The sequence below is a fragment of the Trachemys scripta genome, chromosome 6 (genome assembly GCF_013100865.1).
Source record: "Trachemys scripta elegans isolate TJP31775 chromosome 6, CAS_Tse_1.0, whole genome shotgun sequence".
Classification (NCBI taxonomy): Eukaryota; Metazoa; Chordata; order Testudines; family Emydidae; genus Trachemys; species Trachemys scripta.
Genome location: NC_048303.1, coordinates 33746641 through 33767034, shown reverse-complemented (window position 1 = coordinate 33767034; position 20394 = coordinate 33746641). Strand labels below are relative to the sequence as shown.

The window sequence follows — 20394 nt, the reverse complement described above, 5'->3', positions numbered from 1 at the left end:
TTGGCGTACGCTGACGACATGCTCCTCGTGGTCCAAGACCCGGGTGACCTGGTGCAGGTGGAGGCCTGCCAGGCCGTTTACTCAACGGCCTCCTCCGCCCGGGTCAACTGGGTCAAGAGCTCTGGCCTGGTGGTCGGGGATGGGTGGCAGGCACACTCCCTCCCACCCGCGCTCCATGCCATCTGGTGGAGTGCGGGTCCGCTGCTCTATCTCGGCATTTACCTTTCCGCCACGCATCCTTCTCCGCCAGAGAACTGGCAGGATTTGGAGGTCAAGGTGGGTGAGCGGCTGCGGAGATGGACAGGAGTGCTCCGGTGTCGCTCCCTGCGAGGGAGGGCACTGGTGCTGAACCAGCTCGTCCTGTCCATGCTCTGGCACCAACTCAACGCCCTGAGCCGGCCCCAGGGATCCTGGCCAGGCTCCAGAGGATAGCCCTGGAGTTTTTCTGGCCAGGACTGCACTGGGTCTCTGCAGGGGTTCTGAGTCTTCCCCTGGAGGAGGGAGGACAGGGCCTGGTCTGTCTTCATAGCCAGGTCCATGTCTTCCGCCTCCAGGCCCTGCAGAGACTCCTTTACAGTGCAGGTAGTCCGGCATGGAGCACGTTGGCGCACGCCTTCCTCTGCCACCTCCGAGGGCTCAGATATGACCGGCAGCTGTTTTTCCTTCATCTGAGAGGTCTTCCACAAGACCTCTCTGAGATGCCGGTCTTCTACCGGGACCTCCTCCGGACCTGGAAGCCTTTTTTGGCAACCAGGTCTATTGTGGCCACCGAGGGCGCGGACCTCCTCACGGAGCCCCTGCTACACAACCCCGATCTACATGTGCAGGTGGCGGAGTCTCCCTCAGTGTGCCGGAGGTTGGCCCTGGCAGAAACCACCAGGGTCAGAGACCTCCTGGACTACGACAGGGGGACTGGGTGGATCCCCGTGTGCTCGTCTGGCGCATGGGGCTCTCCACCCTTCCGACCCCCCTGCCTGTACTCCAGGAGGTGGGCACTGCCTTGTCGCCCCCTTCTCTCATCTTCCTGCGTGGCGGGCCTTGCGAAAGGGCGCTCCCCGTCCACCCCTCACCCCAGGCCCTCTGGACCTTTCTATCGAGCCCCTGTTCTGCGAGCCCCCCCACTCCCGTACTCCGAGCCGGCTGCACACCCTGCAGCCAGTCCAGTTCCAAACCACGCCCAAAGACCAGCTGTACATGCTCGTACTCCACACACTGCATTTCCTCACCCTTGCGTCCTGCCCTGACATCAAATGGCGGGACTATTTACCACCTGTGGAGGGTGAGGAGCCCCTGTGGGCCAGCCTTTTCCACCTTGGTCACACGGCCCGCCGGGGACATCAGTTGGCGGCTCATTCACGGAGCCATGAGCACGGGCATGTACCTGGCGCGCTTCACCCCTACTCCCGAGGCCTGCCCCTTCTGCGGCGTGAGGGAGAACCTGGCGCACGCTTACCTCGAGTGCGCCAAGTTGCAGCCCCTGTTCCGGCTCCTCCAGAACCTCTTGTTGAAGTTCTGGCTGCACTTTTCCCCACACCTGTTCATTTTCGCACACCCTATCCGTGGCTCCACGAAGTCGTGAGACCTCCTCGTCAACCTCCTCCTGGCTCTAGTCAAAGTTACCATCTACAATACCAGGAGGAGGATGTTGGACGAGGGGGTGCTCTGCGACTGTGGGGCCTATTTCTAGGGTTACCATATTTAAAAAATAAAAAAGAGGACACTCCATGGGCCCAGGCCCCGCCCCTTTCCCACCCCAGCCTCACCCCGCCTCCGCCCCAACTCCACCCATTCCCCACCCCTTCCCCAAACTCCCCCTCCTCCCTCACAGCCACGCGAAAAGGGCTGCCCGAGCGCTACCGAGCGCAGCTGGAGCCCGGGAGGGGAAGCCCCCAGCCGGGGGTGCAGGGTCTGGAGGCTGCCCGGCAAACCGTGAAGCCGGTAGCGCTCGGGCTTCGGGCAGCCCCCATGCCTCCAGACCCTGCGCCCCCGGCCGGGCACTTCCCCTCCCAGGCTCCGGCTGCTGTGCTCCTCCCCTGACTCTTTGGCTCTGTTTATGAGCCGAGCTGCCCTAGCACTCTGGCTTTGGGCAGCCCCCTTTCCTCCGGACGCTGCGCCGCCGGAGCAGAGCAGCTGGAGCCCAGGAGGGGAAGTGCCCGGCCGGCGGCTCGGGGTCCAGAGGCAAGGGGGCTGCCCGAAGCCGGAGCGCGGGCAGCTCGGCTCTTAAACAGAGCCGAAGAGTCAGGGGAGGAGCAGAGCAGCTGGAGCCCGGGAGGGGAAGTGCCTGGCCGGTATTTTTCCCGGACATGTTCGACTTTTGGCAGTTCCCCCCGGACGGGGGTTTGATTACCAAAAAGCCGGACATGTCCGGGAAAAACTGGACGTATGGTAACCCTACTATTTCCGTTCCTCCCTGGTCTCATGCCTCCAGGCAGAGTTCCACTGGGCAGCATCCACTAACTCCCTTGACACCTTTGAGGAGCAGTGGGCACTGTCCGGGGTTCTCTGCTCGGTGTCCCCATCTGGCACCCTTATTTTGAACCTTTGACCATCACTCCATTCCCTGTTTTTTCATTAGTTGTCCCAAGCGATTAGTTGGTTCCTGGGTCCAGTAGTCCCTCCCGCTAGGCTGGGGGAGGGGCCTTTAGAAGTGGGCGGGCGCAAGCCGGGGACCACCAGGCTTTTTCCAATAAGGCCTCTCTATGCTGCTGGGATCGCCGCCTAGTATCTGAGGGAACTTGCAAATAGGCATTAGCATCCCGGCTGGTCCAACGGGGCTAAACCCCCCAATAATCATAGAATCATAGAATATCAGAGTTGGAAGGGACCTCAAGAGGTCATCTAGTCCAACCCCCTGCTCAAAGCAGGACCAATTCCCAGCTAAATCATCCCAGCCAGGGCTTTGTCAAGCCGGGCCTTAAAAACCTCCAAGGAAGGAGACTCCACCACCTCCCTAGGTAACGCATTCCAGTGTTTCACCACCCTCCTAGTGAAATAGTTTTTCCTGATATCCAACCTGGACCTCCCCCACTGCAACTTGAGACCATTGCTCCTTGTTCTGTCGTCTGCCACCACTGAGAACAGCCGAGCTCCATCCTCTTTGGAACCCCCCTTCAGGTAGTTGAAGGCTGCTATCAAATCCCCCCTCATTCTTCTCTTCTGGAGACTAAACAATCCCAGTTCCCTCAGCCTCTCCTCATAAGTCATGTGCTCCAGACCCCTAATCATTTTTGTTGCCCTCCGCTGGACTCTTTCCAATTTTTCCACATCCTTCTTGTAGTGTGGGGCCCAAAACTGGACACAGTATTCCAGATGAGGCCTCACCAATGTCGAATAAAGGGGAACGATCACGTCCCTCGATCTGCTGGCAATGCCCCTACTTATACAGCCCAAAATGCCGTTAGCCTTCTTGGCAACAAGAGCACACTGTTGACTCATATCCAGCTTCTCGTCCACTGTGACCCCTAGGTCCTTTTCTGCAGAACTGCTACCTAGCCATTCGGTCCCTAGTCTGTAGCAGTGCATGGGATTCTTCCGTCCTAAGTGCAGGACTCTGCACTTGTCCTTGTTGAACCTCATCAGGTTTTTTTCTGCCCAATCCTCTAATTTGTCTAGGTCCCTCTGTATCCGATCCCTACCCTCTAGTGTATCTACCACGCCTCCTAGTTTAGTGTCATCTGCAAACTTGCTGAGAGTGCAGTCCACACCATCCTCCAGATCATTAATAAAGATATTAAACAAAACCGGCCCCAGGACCGACCCTTGGGGCACTCCGCTTGAAACCGGCTGCCAACTAGACATGGAGCCATTGATCACTACCCGTTGAGCCCGATGATCTAGCCAGCTTTCTATCCACCTTACAGTCCATTCATCCAGCCCATACTTCTTTAACTTGGCGGCAAGAATACTGTGGGAGACCGTATCAAAAGCTTTGCTAAAGTCAAGGAATAACACATCCACTGCTTTCCCCTCATCCACAGAGCCAGTTATCTCATCATAGAAGGCAATTAGGTTAGTCAGGCACGACTTCCCCTTCGTGAATCCATGCTGACTGTTCCTGATCACTTTCCTCTCCTCTAAATGTTTCATAATTGATTCCTTGAGGACCTGCTCCATGATTTTTCCAGGGACTGAGGTGAGGCTGACTGGTCTGTAGTTCCCCGGATCCTCCTTCTTCCCTTTTTTAAAGATGGGCACTACATTAGCCTTTTTCCAGTCATCTGGGACCTCCCCCGATCGCCATGAGTTTTCAAAAATAATGGCTAATGGCTCTGCAATCTCACCCGCCAACTCCTTTAGCACCCTCGGATGCAGCGCATCCGGCCCCATGGACTTGTGCACGTCCAGTTTTTCTAAATAGTCCCGAACCACTTCTTTCTCCACAGAGGGTTGGTCACCTTCTCCCCATGCTGTACTGCCCAGTGCAGCAGTCTGGGAGCTGACCTTGTTCGTGAAGACAGAGGCAAAAAAATCATTGAGTACAAATGAGCAAGCATAAATGGTAGGCATAATCCTCTGCATTGCATAGAAGTCAGTCAAGTCATATGGGCATCTGTTTTCTTATTCCCACAAATACAAAGTAAAAAAGTATGATGGCATGGGCTGAGAACAGAGCCATAGATTCCAAGGCTGTGATCCTCTAGTCTGATCTCCTATAAAAGCGTATAACACAGGCCATAGAACTTCCACAAAATGATTCCTTTTGAACTACAGCCTCTCTTCAAAAAAAAAATCCAACCTTCATTTAAAAATGCACAGTGATGGACTATCCACCACGAGTTTGGTAAATTGTTTATTTTTTTAATTACCCTCACTGTAAAAAATATTACCTTATTTCCAGTCTGAATTTGTCTAGTTCAACTGCTAGACCTTGGATTTTATTACTCTGTACCTTTCTCTGCCAAACTGAAAAGCCCATCATCAACTATTTGTTCCCATTTGGTACTTACAGACTGCGATCAAGTCACTCCTTAGTCTTCTCTTTCTTAAGCTAAACAGATTGAGCTCCTTGACTCCGTTACTATAAGGCATGTTTTCTAATTCTTTAATCATTCTTGTGACTCTTTTCTGAACCCTCTCCAATTTATCAACATCCTTCTTGAATTGTGGACAACAGAATTAGACACAGATTCCAGCAGACAATCACACCAGTGACAAATAATTCCCCTGTTTATGCATCCAAAGATTGCATTAGTCCTTTGGGCCACATCTTCGCACTCAGAGTTCACATTCACCTGATTATCCTCCATGACGCCCAAACTTTTCAGTCACTGCCTCCCAGAATAGAGACCCCTATTCTGAAAGTATAGCTTACATTGTTTGTTCCTAGATACACATTCACATTTTGGCTTTATTAAAATGCATATTGTTTGCTTGTGCCCACCATACCAAGCAGTCCAGATCACGCTGTACAAATAACCTGTCCTCTTCATTATTTACCACTTCCCAAATATTTGTCCTCTACCAACTTGATCAGTGACGATTTTATGTTCTCTTTCAGGTCATTGATAAAAATGTTAAATAATGTAGGGTCAAGAACTGATCCCTGAATGAGGGTGTGTGACAGGGTTGGGACTCACCACCGCAGCGCCTCCTGCTGGTTGCCTCCGGGAATTAGCTCAGTCCAGTGGAGCGCCCTCTCCTGGTGGTGTCCTGCCCATTTTCTCGCCCTTGGTTGGCGTCTGAGTTCATGTCGCTCACCAGCTCACAGCGTCCTCTTCAGGACCACTGCCCTCCGGCAGTGCCCCTTAGTCCATCCACACCCCCTTCCCAGGGAGGTTGATCAGCAGTCTCTCTGTGCCCCAGCTACCATGTCCAACCACACACCCCAAAGTCTAATCCCTCTTGTCAGGGATCTGGCGTAGTCTGTGATGGCCGCTCCCCACGGCCAATGACTGGGTGTACTTCAACGGGGAAGTGAGGACCCAGGCCTGCCCTCTACTCTGGGTCCTGGCCCAGGGACCCTCTGGCAGCAGCCTCACTGTCCTCCTTCTCTCCCCTCGTCTGTCCTCTTCCCTGGGCCGCTTCACTTATGGCCCCTTGCACCCGCTAGGCCCTTCCATTTCAGGACCTGCAGCCTGGCAGGCTACAAGCTAGAGATCCCTTCTGCTCCCTGAGCCGAGCCAGGCCAGCACTGCGCTGTCTGTGGTGCTAGTCTCCCCGCTCTGGAGATAGACCTTCCCCCATGAAGGTCTGGGACAGACTGCCTGCTGCTCTTCTGGGCAGCCTTTGTATAGGGCCTAGCCTAGCCCTGATTGGCTGGCTCTAATGTCGGCCCTGACTGGCTTTCAGTAAGCCCTTTCCTGATTGGCTGCCAGCCTGCGCAGCCACTCTGGCCTACTCTAGCCCCCTCTCACATGGGGGGGGTGGGGCACTCGCCCCGCCACAGGGTGTTTGAAGAGATATGGCTTTACATGTGACATTCACCATGCTAACGAGGCACTTAGTCATGTTCCTTTGTTTGGCCTTACAGGACCCTACTCCTAGACAGAATTGATGGCAGTGCAACAATGTTCTCATTAAGGCAGGACTGAGTTCGCCTGAACTCTTTGTGATGCTTATCCCTTCATCTTGCCTTTATATGCCTGGAACACACTGCACTTCTGCCATACAGAATGAAAGCCCCCATGCAAAATAGGATGAAAAGGGCAACATTCCTGATTGGCTAGGACATGCCTGGGCTCATTCCTTTATATATTTTACAAATATATAAAAAATATTTTCTTAAGAGAAAAGCAAAGCCTACTATTGTGTGTGGGAAGAATCCCATTTCTCCCCCTCGCAAGGACAGACATTGGTTGGTTTCTTCAGTTATAATGATTTATAGAATGTTTCAAAGAACAGCATTGCCTTTCTATATATAATGACGCCCTCTGATTCAAGAATTACTACTACTATTTACTACAAAGAAACAGCCTCCCACTCACCCCATTGATATGATAATTCCTCACACCTGAAGGCATGCTGTGGTTCCTTTACTTTTTCTATTAATAGTCAGGCATATTCGTAGTTAGAGCAATGGTAAAAACAGTTTCAGCAATGAGAAGTAATATGCCAAGTTCAGACAAGACTTACAGTCTGAGTGGTCCCAGTCTAACAGGACTATATGGAATGTAAATCACTGCTCAATTTGGCCTTGATGTGCAAGCTCCATCTCTTTTCTAAAATGGCTAAAATGTGACCAGGAGCCTCATACACAACATCCCTTCATGCCCTCTATGGCGGGTTGGCATAATCATGATGAGAAGGATGGTCTTGTGTTTAAAGCATAGACCTGGAAATCTGGGTTCTATTCCTCACTTTTCTACAGACTGCCTATGTGACCTTAACCTCTTTGTGGCTTGGCTTCCCCAGGGGTCAAATGGTGATAACAATACTTAGCAACATCAGAGGATGCTTACCTGCCTCTGAGGCGTTTTGAGGTTTCATTCATTAATGTAGGTACGGCACAGTGACAGCTACAGATAGGAGGTGCTATTAGAACTGTAAAGTACTATTAGACGGATGACCTTAATATATGTTTTCTCCAGCAAAGCAGCCAAGTTTGCAAGTACCTGCCTCTGTTTGCGCCTCCTGTCAACAAATCATGGGGGGTGGGGGGCAGCTTCACAATGTTTGTAAGAGGCTCCACCAATGTTGTTTAAGACAGACACATTCTGAGGAGCAGTCTAGTCCATAGCACAGAAATACATGCCTGCATCCTCAGCAAGAAACCCACCCTTGCAACTAAACATTCTGTGTACAATATGTGAACATACCCCTAGCCAGTCAGGCAATCAAGATCCCACAATGTCATTTAAAATGTATGGAAAATGTTACATGCATCTTTCCAGGAACAACATTTCCTGTGTTGTTAACAGAAAGTTAAACAAATTGGGAAGGATCAGATAGTTTTGCTGAATGCTTAGAGACATGTGGCCATGTTAACTGCTGTACTTGTATAGCTTTTATTTGGCTTTATTCCTCACAGTTTTGTAGTAGCCTCAAAAGAGCTGTTGTCCTTCTTCATTTTGTTTTGATGTATTTCTAATGCAGTAGAAGCCAGTATAGCCTTGTTTTGTTTACTTTTGTATGAGCACAACCATCATGGGTGGCAGTAACATGTGAAAAGCTCTGAGGAAAATATGCTTATTTTCTTCCTTGGTAGAGATAAATTCACACATTGCTTTTACTGACTCCCTCTTAACCCCGCTTCCCTCCCCAGCTCAACCAGCTTCAATAGGTCCGTTGTTCTGATCTGATGACCTGCCAAGTCCCTGGTAGGGACTCAGCAGATCTGGCATTCCCTGGTAAGCCAATTGCCATCTTCTAATCTCACATGCTTTGAGGCCTCCTGAGGTCAGGTGTGCCCCAGAATGCATTGCATGCCTCTAATTCCAGCAGGGTGCAGGATCATACAAACTCTGAATGCAGCAGCCAGCCCAGGGGAAAAAAATGCCTGAACTATTGAGACCTTCCAGTTGAATTTGCAGAATATCAGGAAAGCTAGAGAGAATTGTTGGGAGATACAAGGAAAATACTTCTACCAATTCAAAACAGTCCTTACAAAAAGGTTCCAGGTGAGTCTATTATGATAGACTTTAGTAAGGCTTTTGATACTGTCTCGCATGATCGTCTCATAAACAAACTAGGGAAATATTATCTAGATGGAGCTACTATAAGGTGGGTGCATAACGTGTTGGAAAATCATTCCCAGAGAGTAGTTATCAGGGGTTCAGAGTCATGCTGGAAGGGCACAATGAGTGGAGTCCTGCAGGGATCGGTTCTGGCTCCAGTTCTGTTCAATATCTTCATGAATGATTATAAAGTTTGCGGACGAACTGGACAAACTGGAGAAATGGTCTGAAGTAAATAGGATGAAATTCAATAAGGACAAATGCAAAGTACTTTACTTCAGAAGAAACAATGAGTTGCACACATACAAAATGGGAAATGACTGCCTAGAAAGGAGTACTGAGGAAAGTGATCTGGGGGTCATAGTGGATCACAGGCTAAATATGAGTCAACAGTGTTACGCTGTTGAAAAAAAGCAAACATAATTCTGGGATATATTAGCAGGAGTATTGTGAGCAAGGCACGAGAAGTAATTCTTCCGCTCTACTCTGTGCTGATTAGGCCTCAACTGGAGTATTGAGTCCAGTTCTGGGCACCACATTTCAGGAAAGATATGGACAAATTGGAGAAAGTCCAGAGAAGAGCAACAAAAATGACTAAAGGTTTAGAAAACATGACCTATGAGGGAAGATTGAAAAAATTGGGTTTGTTTAGTCTGGAGAAGAGAAGACTGAGAGGGGACATGATAACAATTTTCAAATACATAAAAGGTTGTTACAAGGAGAAGAAAAATTGTTCTTCTTAACCTCTGAAGATAGGACAAGACGCAATGGGCTTAAATTGCAGCAAGGGCAGTTTAGGTTAGACATTAGGAAAAACTTCCTATCAGAGTGGGTAAGCACTGGAATAAATTGCCTAGGGAGGTAGTGGAATCTCCATCATTGGGGATTTTTAAGAGCAGGTTGGACAAACACCTGTCAGGGATGGTCTAGATAATACTTAGTCCTGCCTTGAGTGCAAGGGACTGGACTGGATGACCTCTCGAGGTCCCTTCCAATTCTATGATATTTGAAACAGGTTAGCGCTTCTATTTCTTCCAAATCCGTTTACTCATCACTAATATAACAGTCTACCCCTTCCATCAAAGTCCCAAATCTCAGCCAATATGATTCTAACCAGGCAAAATTCCTTTTCAAGCCTTTATTGCCATTCCTTAATCAGCTATGTAAGTCAGGATTGAACAATGTATGCTTAGTCACCTCCTACAATCCATGCCTGCATACATACAGCCACCTCACATGCCAGCCACACTGCTTTTATGTGGCACAGTGAACAGAATTCAGCACTATTGCTTCCAAAACCAAAATCCTCCACCTAACTGTTAGTAATATTAAGACATCTATTTTCTTTTTAAATTTGTGACTAAAATGGTAATAAAAAATCATCACAAACTCTGATTCCATCCGGCAGAGGGCAGTGATGTATGTGCACATGGGTATATTGAATATAGTTTTAGACACAAACATTGAGAGTCCTTCCTTCCCAGGCATCTTAGACCTCGTTGGCCCAAAGACAAATAGACTGTGTTTGGGATTTAAACAAGGATCTTGTGTATGCACAAAAGATCAGTACCACTGAGATGGCCCATTATCTCATCTTTTATTATATTTTCAGATTATGTTTTTAATTATTAGTTGATTTGTAAAGGAAGAACTAGTTCTTATGCTGCCTGGTGACTTGGTTTTCTTCTTGATCCATAGACACAATTCATCATTCTTCCTGTTTCTTTGCAATTGAGAGATTTTAGCAACAGAGAATTACATTTACTCTAGAACAGACTGTTTTATAAAGCTGTGGAGCTTAAAGAAAGAGATATATCATATGCTTCAGACAGGAAACCAGGTAACTAAAAGTCTTTCTTTACAGATAAAATAAGTAAAGCGGGCAATTAGTTCAGTCAATCCAAAATCTCATTTGGACAAGGACTGTGAACTGTACTAAATTAGAGTTAGAAAAAGAAATGTCTCTTTAGAAGAAGACCCCACAGCAGAACTGTATTTTGCTTGAAGATTTAATAAGAATAGTTTTTAGACATGCTGGGGATGGTGGAAAGAAGCATTTGAATTGCAGCCTCTAAATGGAAATGACAACTAATCTGAATTAATCTGCCTGATTGCATTTTCATATCTTGGAGAAACCCAGATGCTGTGCAATTATAGTTTTGGATGAGACATGCTGAAACATACATTATTTGTCCTTTCACCAACCTTTAAGAAAAAACATTACACTTGTTTATAGCTCCTTTTTGTCATTATTATACTAAGCCACTGTTTTCCACTGTTTTTTATAACAATGGACAATTGTATTTGCAGTAACAATCTCGTATTTGCCTGCTCATATAAAAATCAATGTGATTTTAACATAATATGACAAATATATTTTTACAGATCTTGGATTTTTCTTTCTTTGCGATTGTCTTTAGTTAGTTTAGTTTTGTACAATCATTTTGTTTCTATAGCTATTTAACAAGCTTTTCCACAATAAATCCAACATCTGTGATACATAACTAATCCAATAGGAACCTAACATTCACTTTCTTCCACTGACAAGCAAAATCTTCTATTTTCATTATAATATACAAACCTATTTTTCTGCAAAAGGATCTCTAAAACCATTTAATTCAAAATATTATTTTAATATGTAAATATATTTAAGTGTAAAGAACACAGTGAAAATACTCATGTACTAACCAAACAGAACTTTATATTTTAAACAGCATCTTAACCAACTCTGCTCTCTAGCCAGAAAACTGATAGAAATGCTTATGGTAGATTGGCTTATTTCTAATGTGCCTCTTTGGCTGAAAGATTTCAGTATGTGATATATAAGCAATTGATCTAAAAAAGGTTTATGGGTTTATTATTCACGTTTCGAAGTCAAATAAATCCAGCTTCAATTGTGGGATTCACAGCAGTGTTATCCAATATTTTAGCTGCCTTTTTGTACATTTATATTAAACGGGATGCATATTTCACCCCCTTCATGTTGAAGTTCTACTACTGTTACAGTAGCAACGCAAGATAATAGTAGCAATACCATAAATACTGAAAGAGAAAACATACGCTGCCATGGTTGCATTTCAAAACTTAACTTACAGCACAGCTGTAAAGAGGTTAGTTAAATTATATAACATCAATATGACTGATTGCTACTAATGTAAACATGATTGATTTTTCCATTAAAAATCATATGTTCAGATGTACAGCATGGAGTTCTGGTCCATGACTTGAGCTCCTATGTGCTAGGACAATATAAATAAATAATACAAAAAAAAACTAAAATAAATTAAGTAATTTCATATAAATGGATTTAAAACACCAACTAACCTGAGGCTATCAAAACAGTGCATGACAATGTCAATTAATAATATCTGAATATCCGTCTCTTTCTCCAGTGCAAAGAGAGAGATTTTTCCCTACACAAAAACAATTAAGAAAGGGCTATCCTATTCTTATCTCAAATTCTATCAACAAGACATCATCCTTTGATGCAGATGGATAACTGCCCGTTTAATAAACAGATAGCCATTTCCAGTTAACTTGCTTTGCATGCAGCGAAGAACTCACTGCATATCACCCCCCCAAAAAAAACTTATAATTAATTGACTTACAGAGGAGTTTAGATTCATTCACAAAGGAGCTTAATATCTGAAGAGATTGGTGCGCTTCCTAATGCAGCACACATATCTGATCATAAATCTTAAAAAGTAACACTACCACGGTGGCTGGCTAGAAAACGAAGCACTGGGGGGGGGTCACTGAATATCGAGGGCTTTCCCGTGCCCCTACCCCAGCGTGCGAGTGGCACAAAAGGACATCAGGGCCAGCGGGCGTACAGCTACCCCTCATGCCTTTCCAGCAGCGAGCGCCGGCTGGATGGGGAAATGGCACTGGGAGCAAGCAGGCGTGTGTTTGACTTGAGTGCCTCCAGGAATGGGAATTATTTGCAGTCCGTGTCCCCCCACCCCCGCACAGCTGTGCAAAGCCTCGCTGGGCGCGGATCGCCCTGAAGCGAGCGGGCCACTGACCCAGGCAACTGCCAAGCACAGGGCAGGCAGGGAGAGCCGTCCGGAGAGGCGAGGTGGGGTGCGCCTCCCTCCCTTCCACCGCAGAGGGGCTCAGAAGCGACACTCGCTCGCTCCCAGCTCCGGCGGAGCCCAAGCCCCCGCGGCGGTTACAAGACAAGGGCTCGGTCCCCGCTCTGCGCAGCAGCGCAAGGTAAGCAACCGCTAACGCGATTACTCGGCTGCGGCTCCCCCCGCCCGCCACCCCGTGTGTGTCCGTAGCGCCAGGAAGGCAGCGTGCAGCTGCTCGCTCTCCACTCGCTCCCCTTCAGCGAGGTACCTGCATGGGAGCTTCGTGCCTCATCCTCGGCCCGCGTCCTTTGGCTGCCTCCCGTGCCGGGTGGGTCCAGCCGAGCAGCGAGCGCGGCCACAGCACGCCCCGCGCGCTCCCCCGGCGTTTGCTAACAAACCGGCGGCGGGATCAGCACCGGAGCTGTCCCTCCGGCCGCTCCCACGGCTGGCCGGGCGCCCCCTGCCCACCCATGGGAGCTGTAGTCCGCGCTGCTCCCTTCACGGCAGCGAGCGAAGGCAACCTGGGAAGGGCAAGAACTACAACTCCCAGAACGCTCAGCGCGGTCCCCTCCTCCCTCCCCGTGCCCCCGGCTCCGCCTCCCCTCTCCTCCTCCTCCAGCCCCGCGTGCAGAGGCGCTGGGGAAGCTAGAGCGGGTGTCACCCAGTCCAGCGCCTGGGCAGAGAGGCGCTGGGGCTGCGCGCTCAGCCAAGGGGAGCGCTGCAAACTCCTCTCCCAGCTGGGCGCTGGAAGTGGCCGAATGGGATGAGTAGCCCCGCTGCAGCAGTCCCACAGAGCAGCCAAGGGGGGGTCCAGCAGTGCCGGGGACCTAGCGCTACACGCGATACTTTGGTCTCCCCCCTCCCCCCAGCCTCCCCACCATCTCCCTACAAGGCACCGGGTTACCAGTTCAGCCCGAATTCGGAGTGTTTATACATTGTTTCCCAAGGTGATCGCAGTTCAGCTGGCCAAGGGGATTCGGATCTAACCCCCCTCCCCCTCGCTCCAGCTTCTAGCTTTTTACACAAAGCCGTTATTTGGGTGGATACTTTGTTTGGCAAGACAACAGAGGGCCAGATTGGCTAAGGAGAGAGACGCTGAATCGGTTGGGAGGGGCTGCCCATCTGCCTTACCTTTCCGTACAGCTCCATCGGCAACGCCAGAGAAGGTGGTTCCCAAGTGTAGCCCGCAAGGGATGCAAGGCAGAGGGAGTGGGACAGGCGTGACTCGGCGGAGAAAGTGCTGGCTGGGGCTTAGGGGCTGAGGTCAGGGTGTAGATGGATGACTTTTCACTCAGGCAGGCAGCAGCGATGGAAGGAAGTGGCGGCAGCAGCAAGCGTCTCCTAGGAAGCTCAGCAGCAAAATTCGCATTAGCCCAACCCCCCAGGTCCACCCTCCAGGCACCTTTTCCATTTATTAACTCAGAGCCACCAACCAGCACGGGAAGGGAAAGGCCACAGGGTTATTTACACAACGCGAGTTACATAAAATGCAGGCATTAATCACCATAACAAAATACAGCCATAGGATCAGAGAAATAATTACATCCTATTCTCGCTCTCTGGCTCTGCAATACAGGTCCCCACATTATTCTCCGGTGCTTCTACTACCACCCTAGTATCAATGCCTCAAGTGTTGGGAGTGGTGGGCTGTATTTGAAAAAGGAGAACACTTTTTCCTTGTTGTTCTTCCTAGTAGCTTGATACAAAATGTAACCAATTTCTTTAATTAATAAGGTACTGATTTTATATGTAAAGTTCACAATACCAAGATACTGGATTGGCAATTAATATTGCACTTAAAACTCCACTACTTTTTGTAATTTCTAACTGTTGGGTTCATGACTTCTCAATTTTACCATTGCACTTGCACTAGCATTAGTTTTTGCATTTGATATGTTTTTCTATACGCAAGTGCATTTATGTTTTGTAAGTCAGCAGCGAAATAGCTGAACAACAATTCAGTACAGGTTTTCTTTCCTGTTCTGCCTTGTTTTCAAGTGCTTTATATATTGAGCTCTGCAGTATTTCTCTACTGTTATTCTCTTGTGGAAGGTAAATGGTTGTTCTCAACAAACTCTTGAACAATGAGATGACGCTTGGGGCTTCTGAGAAGCATTTTTTTGTTTGTAAATACTAGTTTCACAGTCCTGGTCAGGCCTTGAGTTAATAAGGTACTTAAGCACACAACTTCAGGCATGCACAAAAATGCAATGACTTCAGTGGGAATGGATTACTCCCTTTCTGAATCATGGCCTTAATCTGGCAAATTGATATAAATACTTTAAATGGTCTGGAATCACCATCTGAATATTCTAGCCTAGCACAAGAAAATTTCTAAAATCCTATAGGACCCTGAGTGGAATTTAACATTAAAGGTCTGATATACATCTCAGGAGACAGCATGTCCAGTGAATAAGGTTCTATTCCTGCCTCTGACACAGACCTGCGGGGCAACTCCGTTCACCTCCATCCCCCAATCCTTTTTCTCTCTTTTCTGTTTTAAGCTATTTGGGATAAAGCCTGTCTCTTACCATGTGTTTGTACAATGGATCTGACCCCAGATGGGGGCTTGTGGCACTACTGTAGACAAATAATAAAATTGCAATCTTCCCCAGATTTTCCACCATTTGTCTTTCTTTGATTTTCTCCTTTTACTGAGAGTCCATTCCTTTAACGTCTTTACCCACTTTCCCTTCCCATTGTAATATTGGCATGCACATGCACACACACACACACACAGCGCGAATGAGAGAGATTGTGACAGTGGATTATAAAGGTCTTTACAGCATGTGTTTGGAATTACTCATGAGTGGTGAAACTCAAAGTCACAAATGATTTACGTAGGTTATCCCACATGAAGGCTAATAAAACCTGTATGTTACACAAACCATCATGTGTTTTGCATATGCCACATATGTTACAGAAAAAATATTTTTCTTATTTTAGAGATCATTTAAAACATTTTTATGGACATTGTTTTTCAGAGCCCTCAGCCTCTAAAGCCCTAACCCTTAATTATTTTGGGTCCAAATGGTCAGTTCTCTGCTGGAGAGGAAAATACATCTAATTTTAGAAACTTCTGAAAGTCATCTAATTAGCTTCGCTATACATACTAATGTCACGATTTTAAGAGTTGGTATATATTGAAGATGAGAAACAAAAGAGCTATACCACTGGAAAAGGCAACAGTGTGAAAGTGCTAAAAAGTTTGGAAAGCTAGAAGTTGTCCCATGGAGATGGAGAAGGTGTATGAATACAGCAATTTATCACAAAGATATCACCATCTACAAATATGGTATATTATATACTGCAGATGTAGTCCATATCTGTAGGCAAATGGTTTAAATACAAAACAAGTCCATAGTGACAAAAATATCTGAGCCTGCAAGATTTAATTTCAACACTGTGCAGCTCCTTTAAAATTCTTCCCTGACTGCCCAAAGCAGCTTCACTATGTTGGGATGTAAATAGGAGTGAAGTGTTTTTATCAAGGGCATGATAGAGCCGTGTATTTATGCATTTGATTATTTCTTTCTGCATGAACCAATTCACATTTGTCTTTCAGTCACTTGAGACATGAGAAGAATAAATACAATCTGTAATATGTGCAATATTGGCCCCATTCAATACTTAAATTTAAAAGTGTGCATGTGCATTTTAAAAAAAAAATCCAACTCTGTAATATTTGTGATTGAAATTCTGTATTGATTCAAGGTAAATGCCTAACAAGAAAGAAGATAGATCGAGCCAGTTCTCTGTCAAAACAAGGTATATTAGATTTGTGCTCAACTGCAACTGGAGACAACAGAGATTTTAAACACTGGTGGCTTCTTTAAGATTCTTTTAAAGGTTTGTTTGGGAAAAAACAAAAGAATGGACATACTGGGTCAGACCAAAGGTCCATCTAGCCCAGTATCCTGTCTACCAACAGTGACTAATGCCAGGTTCCCCAGAGGAAATGAACAGAACAGATAATCATCAAGTGATTCTTTCCCTGTCGCTCATTCCCAGCTTCTGACAAACAGAGTCAAGGGACACCATCCCTGCCCATCCTGACTAATAGCCGTTGATGGACCTATCCTCCATGAATCTATCTAGTTCTTTTTTGAACCCTTTTATAGTCTTAGCCCTCACAACATCCTCTGGCAAAGAGTTTCACACGTTGACTGAAGACGATATCACAAGGATCTTAAACTGATTGCACTTTTTTGTTGTAAAATACTGCTCATTTGGGCATGGTTATGCTTTAAAGTCTTAAACATATTTGAAACAGACTGACATGTTCAGAGATTTGATTCTAGAATTTCTTATGAAATAGATACTCTGAATTCACCATATAGACACTACACTGGAGAATTAAAGGGTTAAAGTTTTGATAGATTCCTGGATTTAGCCTAACAGAGACTTTCTTAATATGTTAATACTTACTTCAGAGTTTACAGACTCACAATAATCTGTTAGCTGAGAGTGTTCTATAAAGGGGTTATATCAATAGAATATGAAGTAGGATGTTTTGGTCTTTATATTTTGTATGTGTGATCTTCTTTCATTAAAATTTTAGGTTTTCCAATAAACAATGACAGAAGGATCCTCGCTGCACCCCGAACAACCAAAATAGTATCTCAGCATAAACAACCTTTTTTCATGTATTCTTTCTTTCTTTCTTTCTTTCTTTCTTTCTTTCTTTCTTTCTTTCTTTCTTTCTTTCTTTCTTTCTTTCTTTCTTTCTTTCTTTCTTTCTTTCTTTCTTTCAGAGGCATACAAATTTTCAGGAACAATAATGAGGTGTTACTCTTTGTACTGCTGGGACAAAGAAATGTGCATAGTGCAAATTGGTGGGATTTGCCACTTAGTGTTTTTTATTATATGTCTTCCAACAGGCACCTTCATGTTCTGCTTTATGTTGCTCACTTTTTGTTCATGCACTTGTGTGGATGGAATGAGAGAGTCTGCAGGCATGGGATGACTTAAATAACCCAACGATAGTCATAACCAACAGCTAAACACTTGAACTGTAGGCCAGCCAGCTGAACTGGTGGTAAGCTATTGACAGCACTCCAATCTTGAAAACAAAGCATTGCCCCAGAAGGTGATCTGACACCACAGCATTTAACCAATCACTGGTTTACAATGCTGTAACGTTTCTGGAATGTTTTGTCTCTAAAGCTCCCTTTAGTGTAGAAGGTTGTTATGAATTGGCTGGCTTCGTACTGTGTGCCATCATCTGAGGGAATCAGATTGCATTGTATAAGCCCTTTAAGCAGGTACTACAGCTGGGCAAATGCTACAAAACTGTCATGAATATGCACTCACATTCTCAGTGACTGGTTGCTTTATGACCACACCCCTTTTGATTTGCTATTTGCAAGCATTCATATGAATGACTTATTTATTCATATCAATATTTGGGAAATGGCTGTTCTCTGTGCAAATAGGAACATTCACATACAAGCAAGGATCTCTGCTATGTATTATTTACTATTCATTCTTCTCCTGTTTAAAAAGTTCAGTAATGCAATTAGGGAGCAGAAGCAATACCACATGATTTAGGTATGGGTAACCAATGGTGCACCACCCATAATGAATAGCAAATAGTTAGAGGGATCCATTAATAGATTTCCCAAAGCCTGAAGTTTGTTTATAAATTTGATACACATGTTTACAGAAAGTGAGCAAGTTCTTAGAAATTCAAACGTGTTTGTGAACAGATAAAAATAGACTAAATTTGGCAAATGAAATAATGACAAATAGCACAAGTCTTTTCATCTGGAAATGTGTATCTAGTTTCAGTGATGATGGCTGCAGCCTGCATTGCTGCGGAACAGCTGTTTGAAGGCAGTCAGGTAGCAGAAATTGTCAGCCACAGGATTAGTTACTGATCTCCCTGATAGCTGCTGTTATACAGGAAGCAGTAAGAAGAGCTCAGCTTCCAGAGTCTCCCAAAATCCAGAGAAGGAAGTTATCTGTGGGTCGGGGAGAAAGGTGAAGATATTTATAACAATTGGCAAGGATAGATAGGTCAGCTAAAGGGGGGTTGGAAGTGGAGAGCATATTACAAATATATTTGGGGCTAGACTGTACAACCCTTGCTTGCCTGATTAAGCACTTTTTTACACAAAGAAACACATTATTGGCTGTGTGGCTACTCCTGTGTGCAACCGTTATTCAGTCTAGCTCTTGATGAATATATCACCACAAAAGCTAATCTAATATTTGCACTTTATCCTTCAGATAGAATTGTAAATTCTGATTATCTGAATGTAGAGCAGTTAGAGCTTAGGAAAACACATTTTCACCCTCTATAATGCAGTTTATTTGCCTACAAGGATTGTTCAAGGTGACACAGGAAATCAGTGGCAAAGCTGGGAATAGAACCCCAGCTTCTTGACTGTTCCCTGTCATATTTTGCAAGACTACTTTTGAAACAAATAATGAAATTAGAGAAAGCCTCTCTCCTGATTTATCGGTTGCTGCTGGTGATCATAATAAATACTAAAGACATACAAATCTGATGTGATTTTACTCCACAGGCTAAATAGAAGCACTCAAGACACAATAACATCAAATGTAAGTTTCAAATGTATTTTAAAACATTAAAATTAAAGATTACCCTCTAAAAGCAACAAATAAGGGAAGACCACAGAAAGGAGAAAAGTAAAAGGCAGAGGGAAGATAAATACATTTAGATAAAGATCACTATTCCTCTCTCTCTCTCAGAATACAGTTTGATCAACATATGCATCCTTTCAAGTTTGTAGTTTTAGGAAAAAGTAAATTAACTCTCCTTTTGTGTATGCAATAACAGCAGCTATTTTGAAACACCCATATATTCTGACAATGTTTTCTCCAGTGCAGTCTTCCTTAATGTTATTTTTTTCTGTGACCTTTTAGAACACAGTATTCTGTTTTATCTCTCACTTTTGTTTGCCATTTGACTCATTCTGGAATTGGGCTTTGGAGAGAAAATAATCATAAGAGATAAAGGTCTTTCACCTAGATACAGTCTTTATCTTTGTAACTGTCTTTTACCTGCATAGCTCTATTTAGTTAAATATATTTATTTATTACATCCTGCTTCATTTGGCTTTATTTTTAAAAGTTATTTTTATTTAATTATAGTACGTAACAAAAACACTTAGGATACAGAGTTCCCAACAAGTTGTGATGTTATTGCTGGTCTAACAAAATAGCAGATAAAGATATCAAGGATGGTTTCTTTTTAGTGGACAGTCTCTTGTCATATAATCACTAGACCCATCAAGAACAATCTCAAATTGCCAGACCCAGCTCTGAAATACAGCCACTGCCTCTTCTGACAGTGGATCTGGAATTGAAACTTGACAAAGCTTAGGTTTTGTCAAGCATGAATCCCAGCATGCCAGATACACATCCACTGAGAAAGACCCCGAGACTATACCCAGAACTACCCAAACTAGAGCCCAGATGCCAACAGAGGCAAACTGAACAAAATCCTGGCGCTGATATTAGCCAATTGATGCATTTTTGTCAATGGTCTATCTCTGCAGCATTTAGGTCATCTTGTGGGAGTTGCAAAGAAACTTGACCACAGTCAGGGCCCCTTGAGCTCAATGATTAACCAACCAACATCTGATTTCTCTGAGAGGAATGCTATTCTCAAGCAAGAGAGGAAATCTTCCAGCAAAATGTGGGAAAGCCAGTGAACCTGTGGAGTGTGTTAAAGAACAGGC

The 20394-nt window shown here is 45.3% G+C and overlaps 1 protein-coding gene across 2 annotated transcripts in view; it reads right to left on the bottom strand.

Moving 5' to 3' along the window:
- Positions 1–13974, bottom strand: part of RAB3C (RAB3C, member RAS oncogene family) — a 216727-nt gene extending 202753 nt beyond the window's left edge. Inside the window, exon 1 of one of the 2 annotated variants that reach the window (XM_034774077.1) lies at positions 13817–13974. In XM_034774077.1, coding sequence (XP_034629968.1) covers positions 13817–13834 — 18 coding nt within the window. In that variant the 5' untranslated portion in view covers positions 13835–13974. Of the gene's footprint in view, positions 1–12953; positions 13107–13816 lie in introns of those variants that run through there. The other variant, XM_034774076.1, reaches the window with a different exon arrangement.
- Between the last annotated feature and the right edge of the window lie 6420 nt (positions 13975–20394).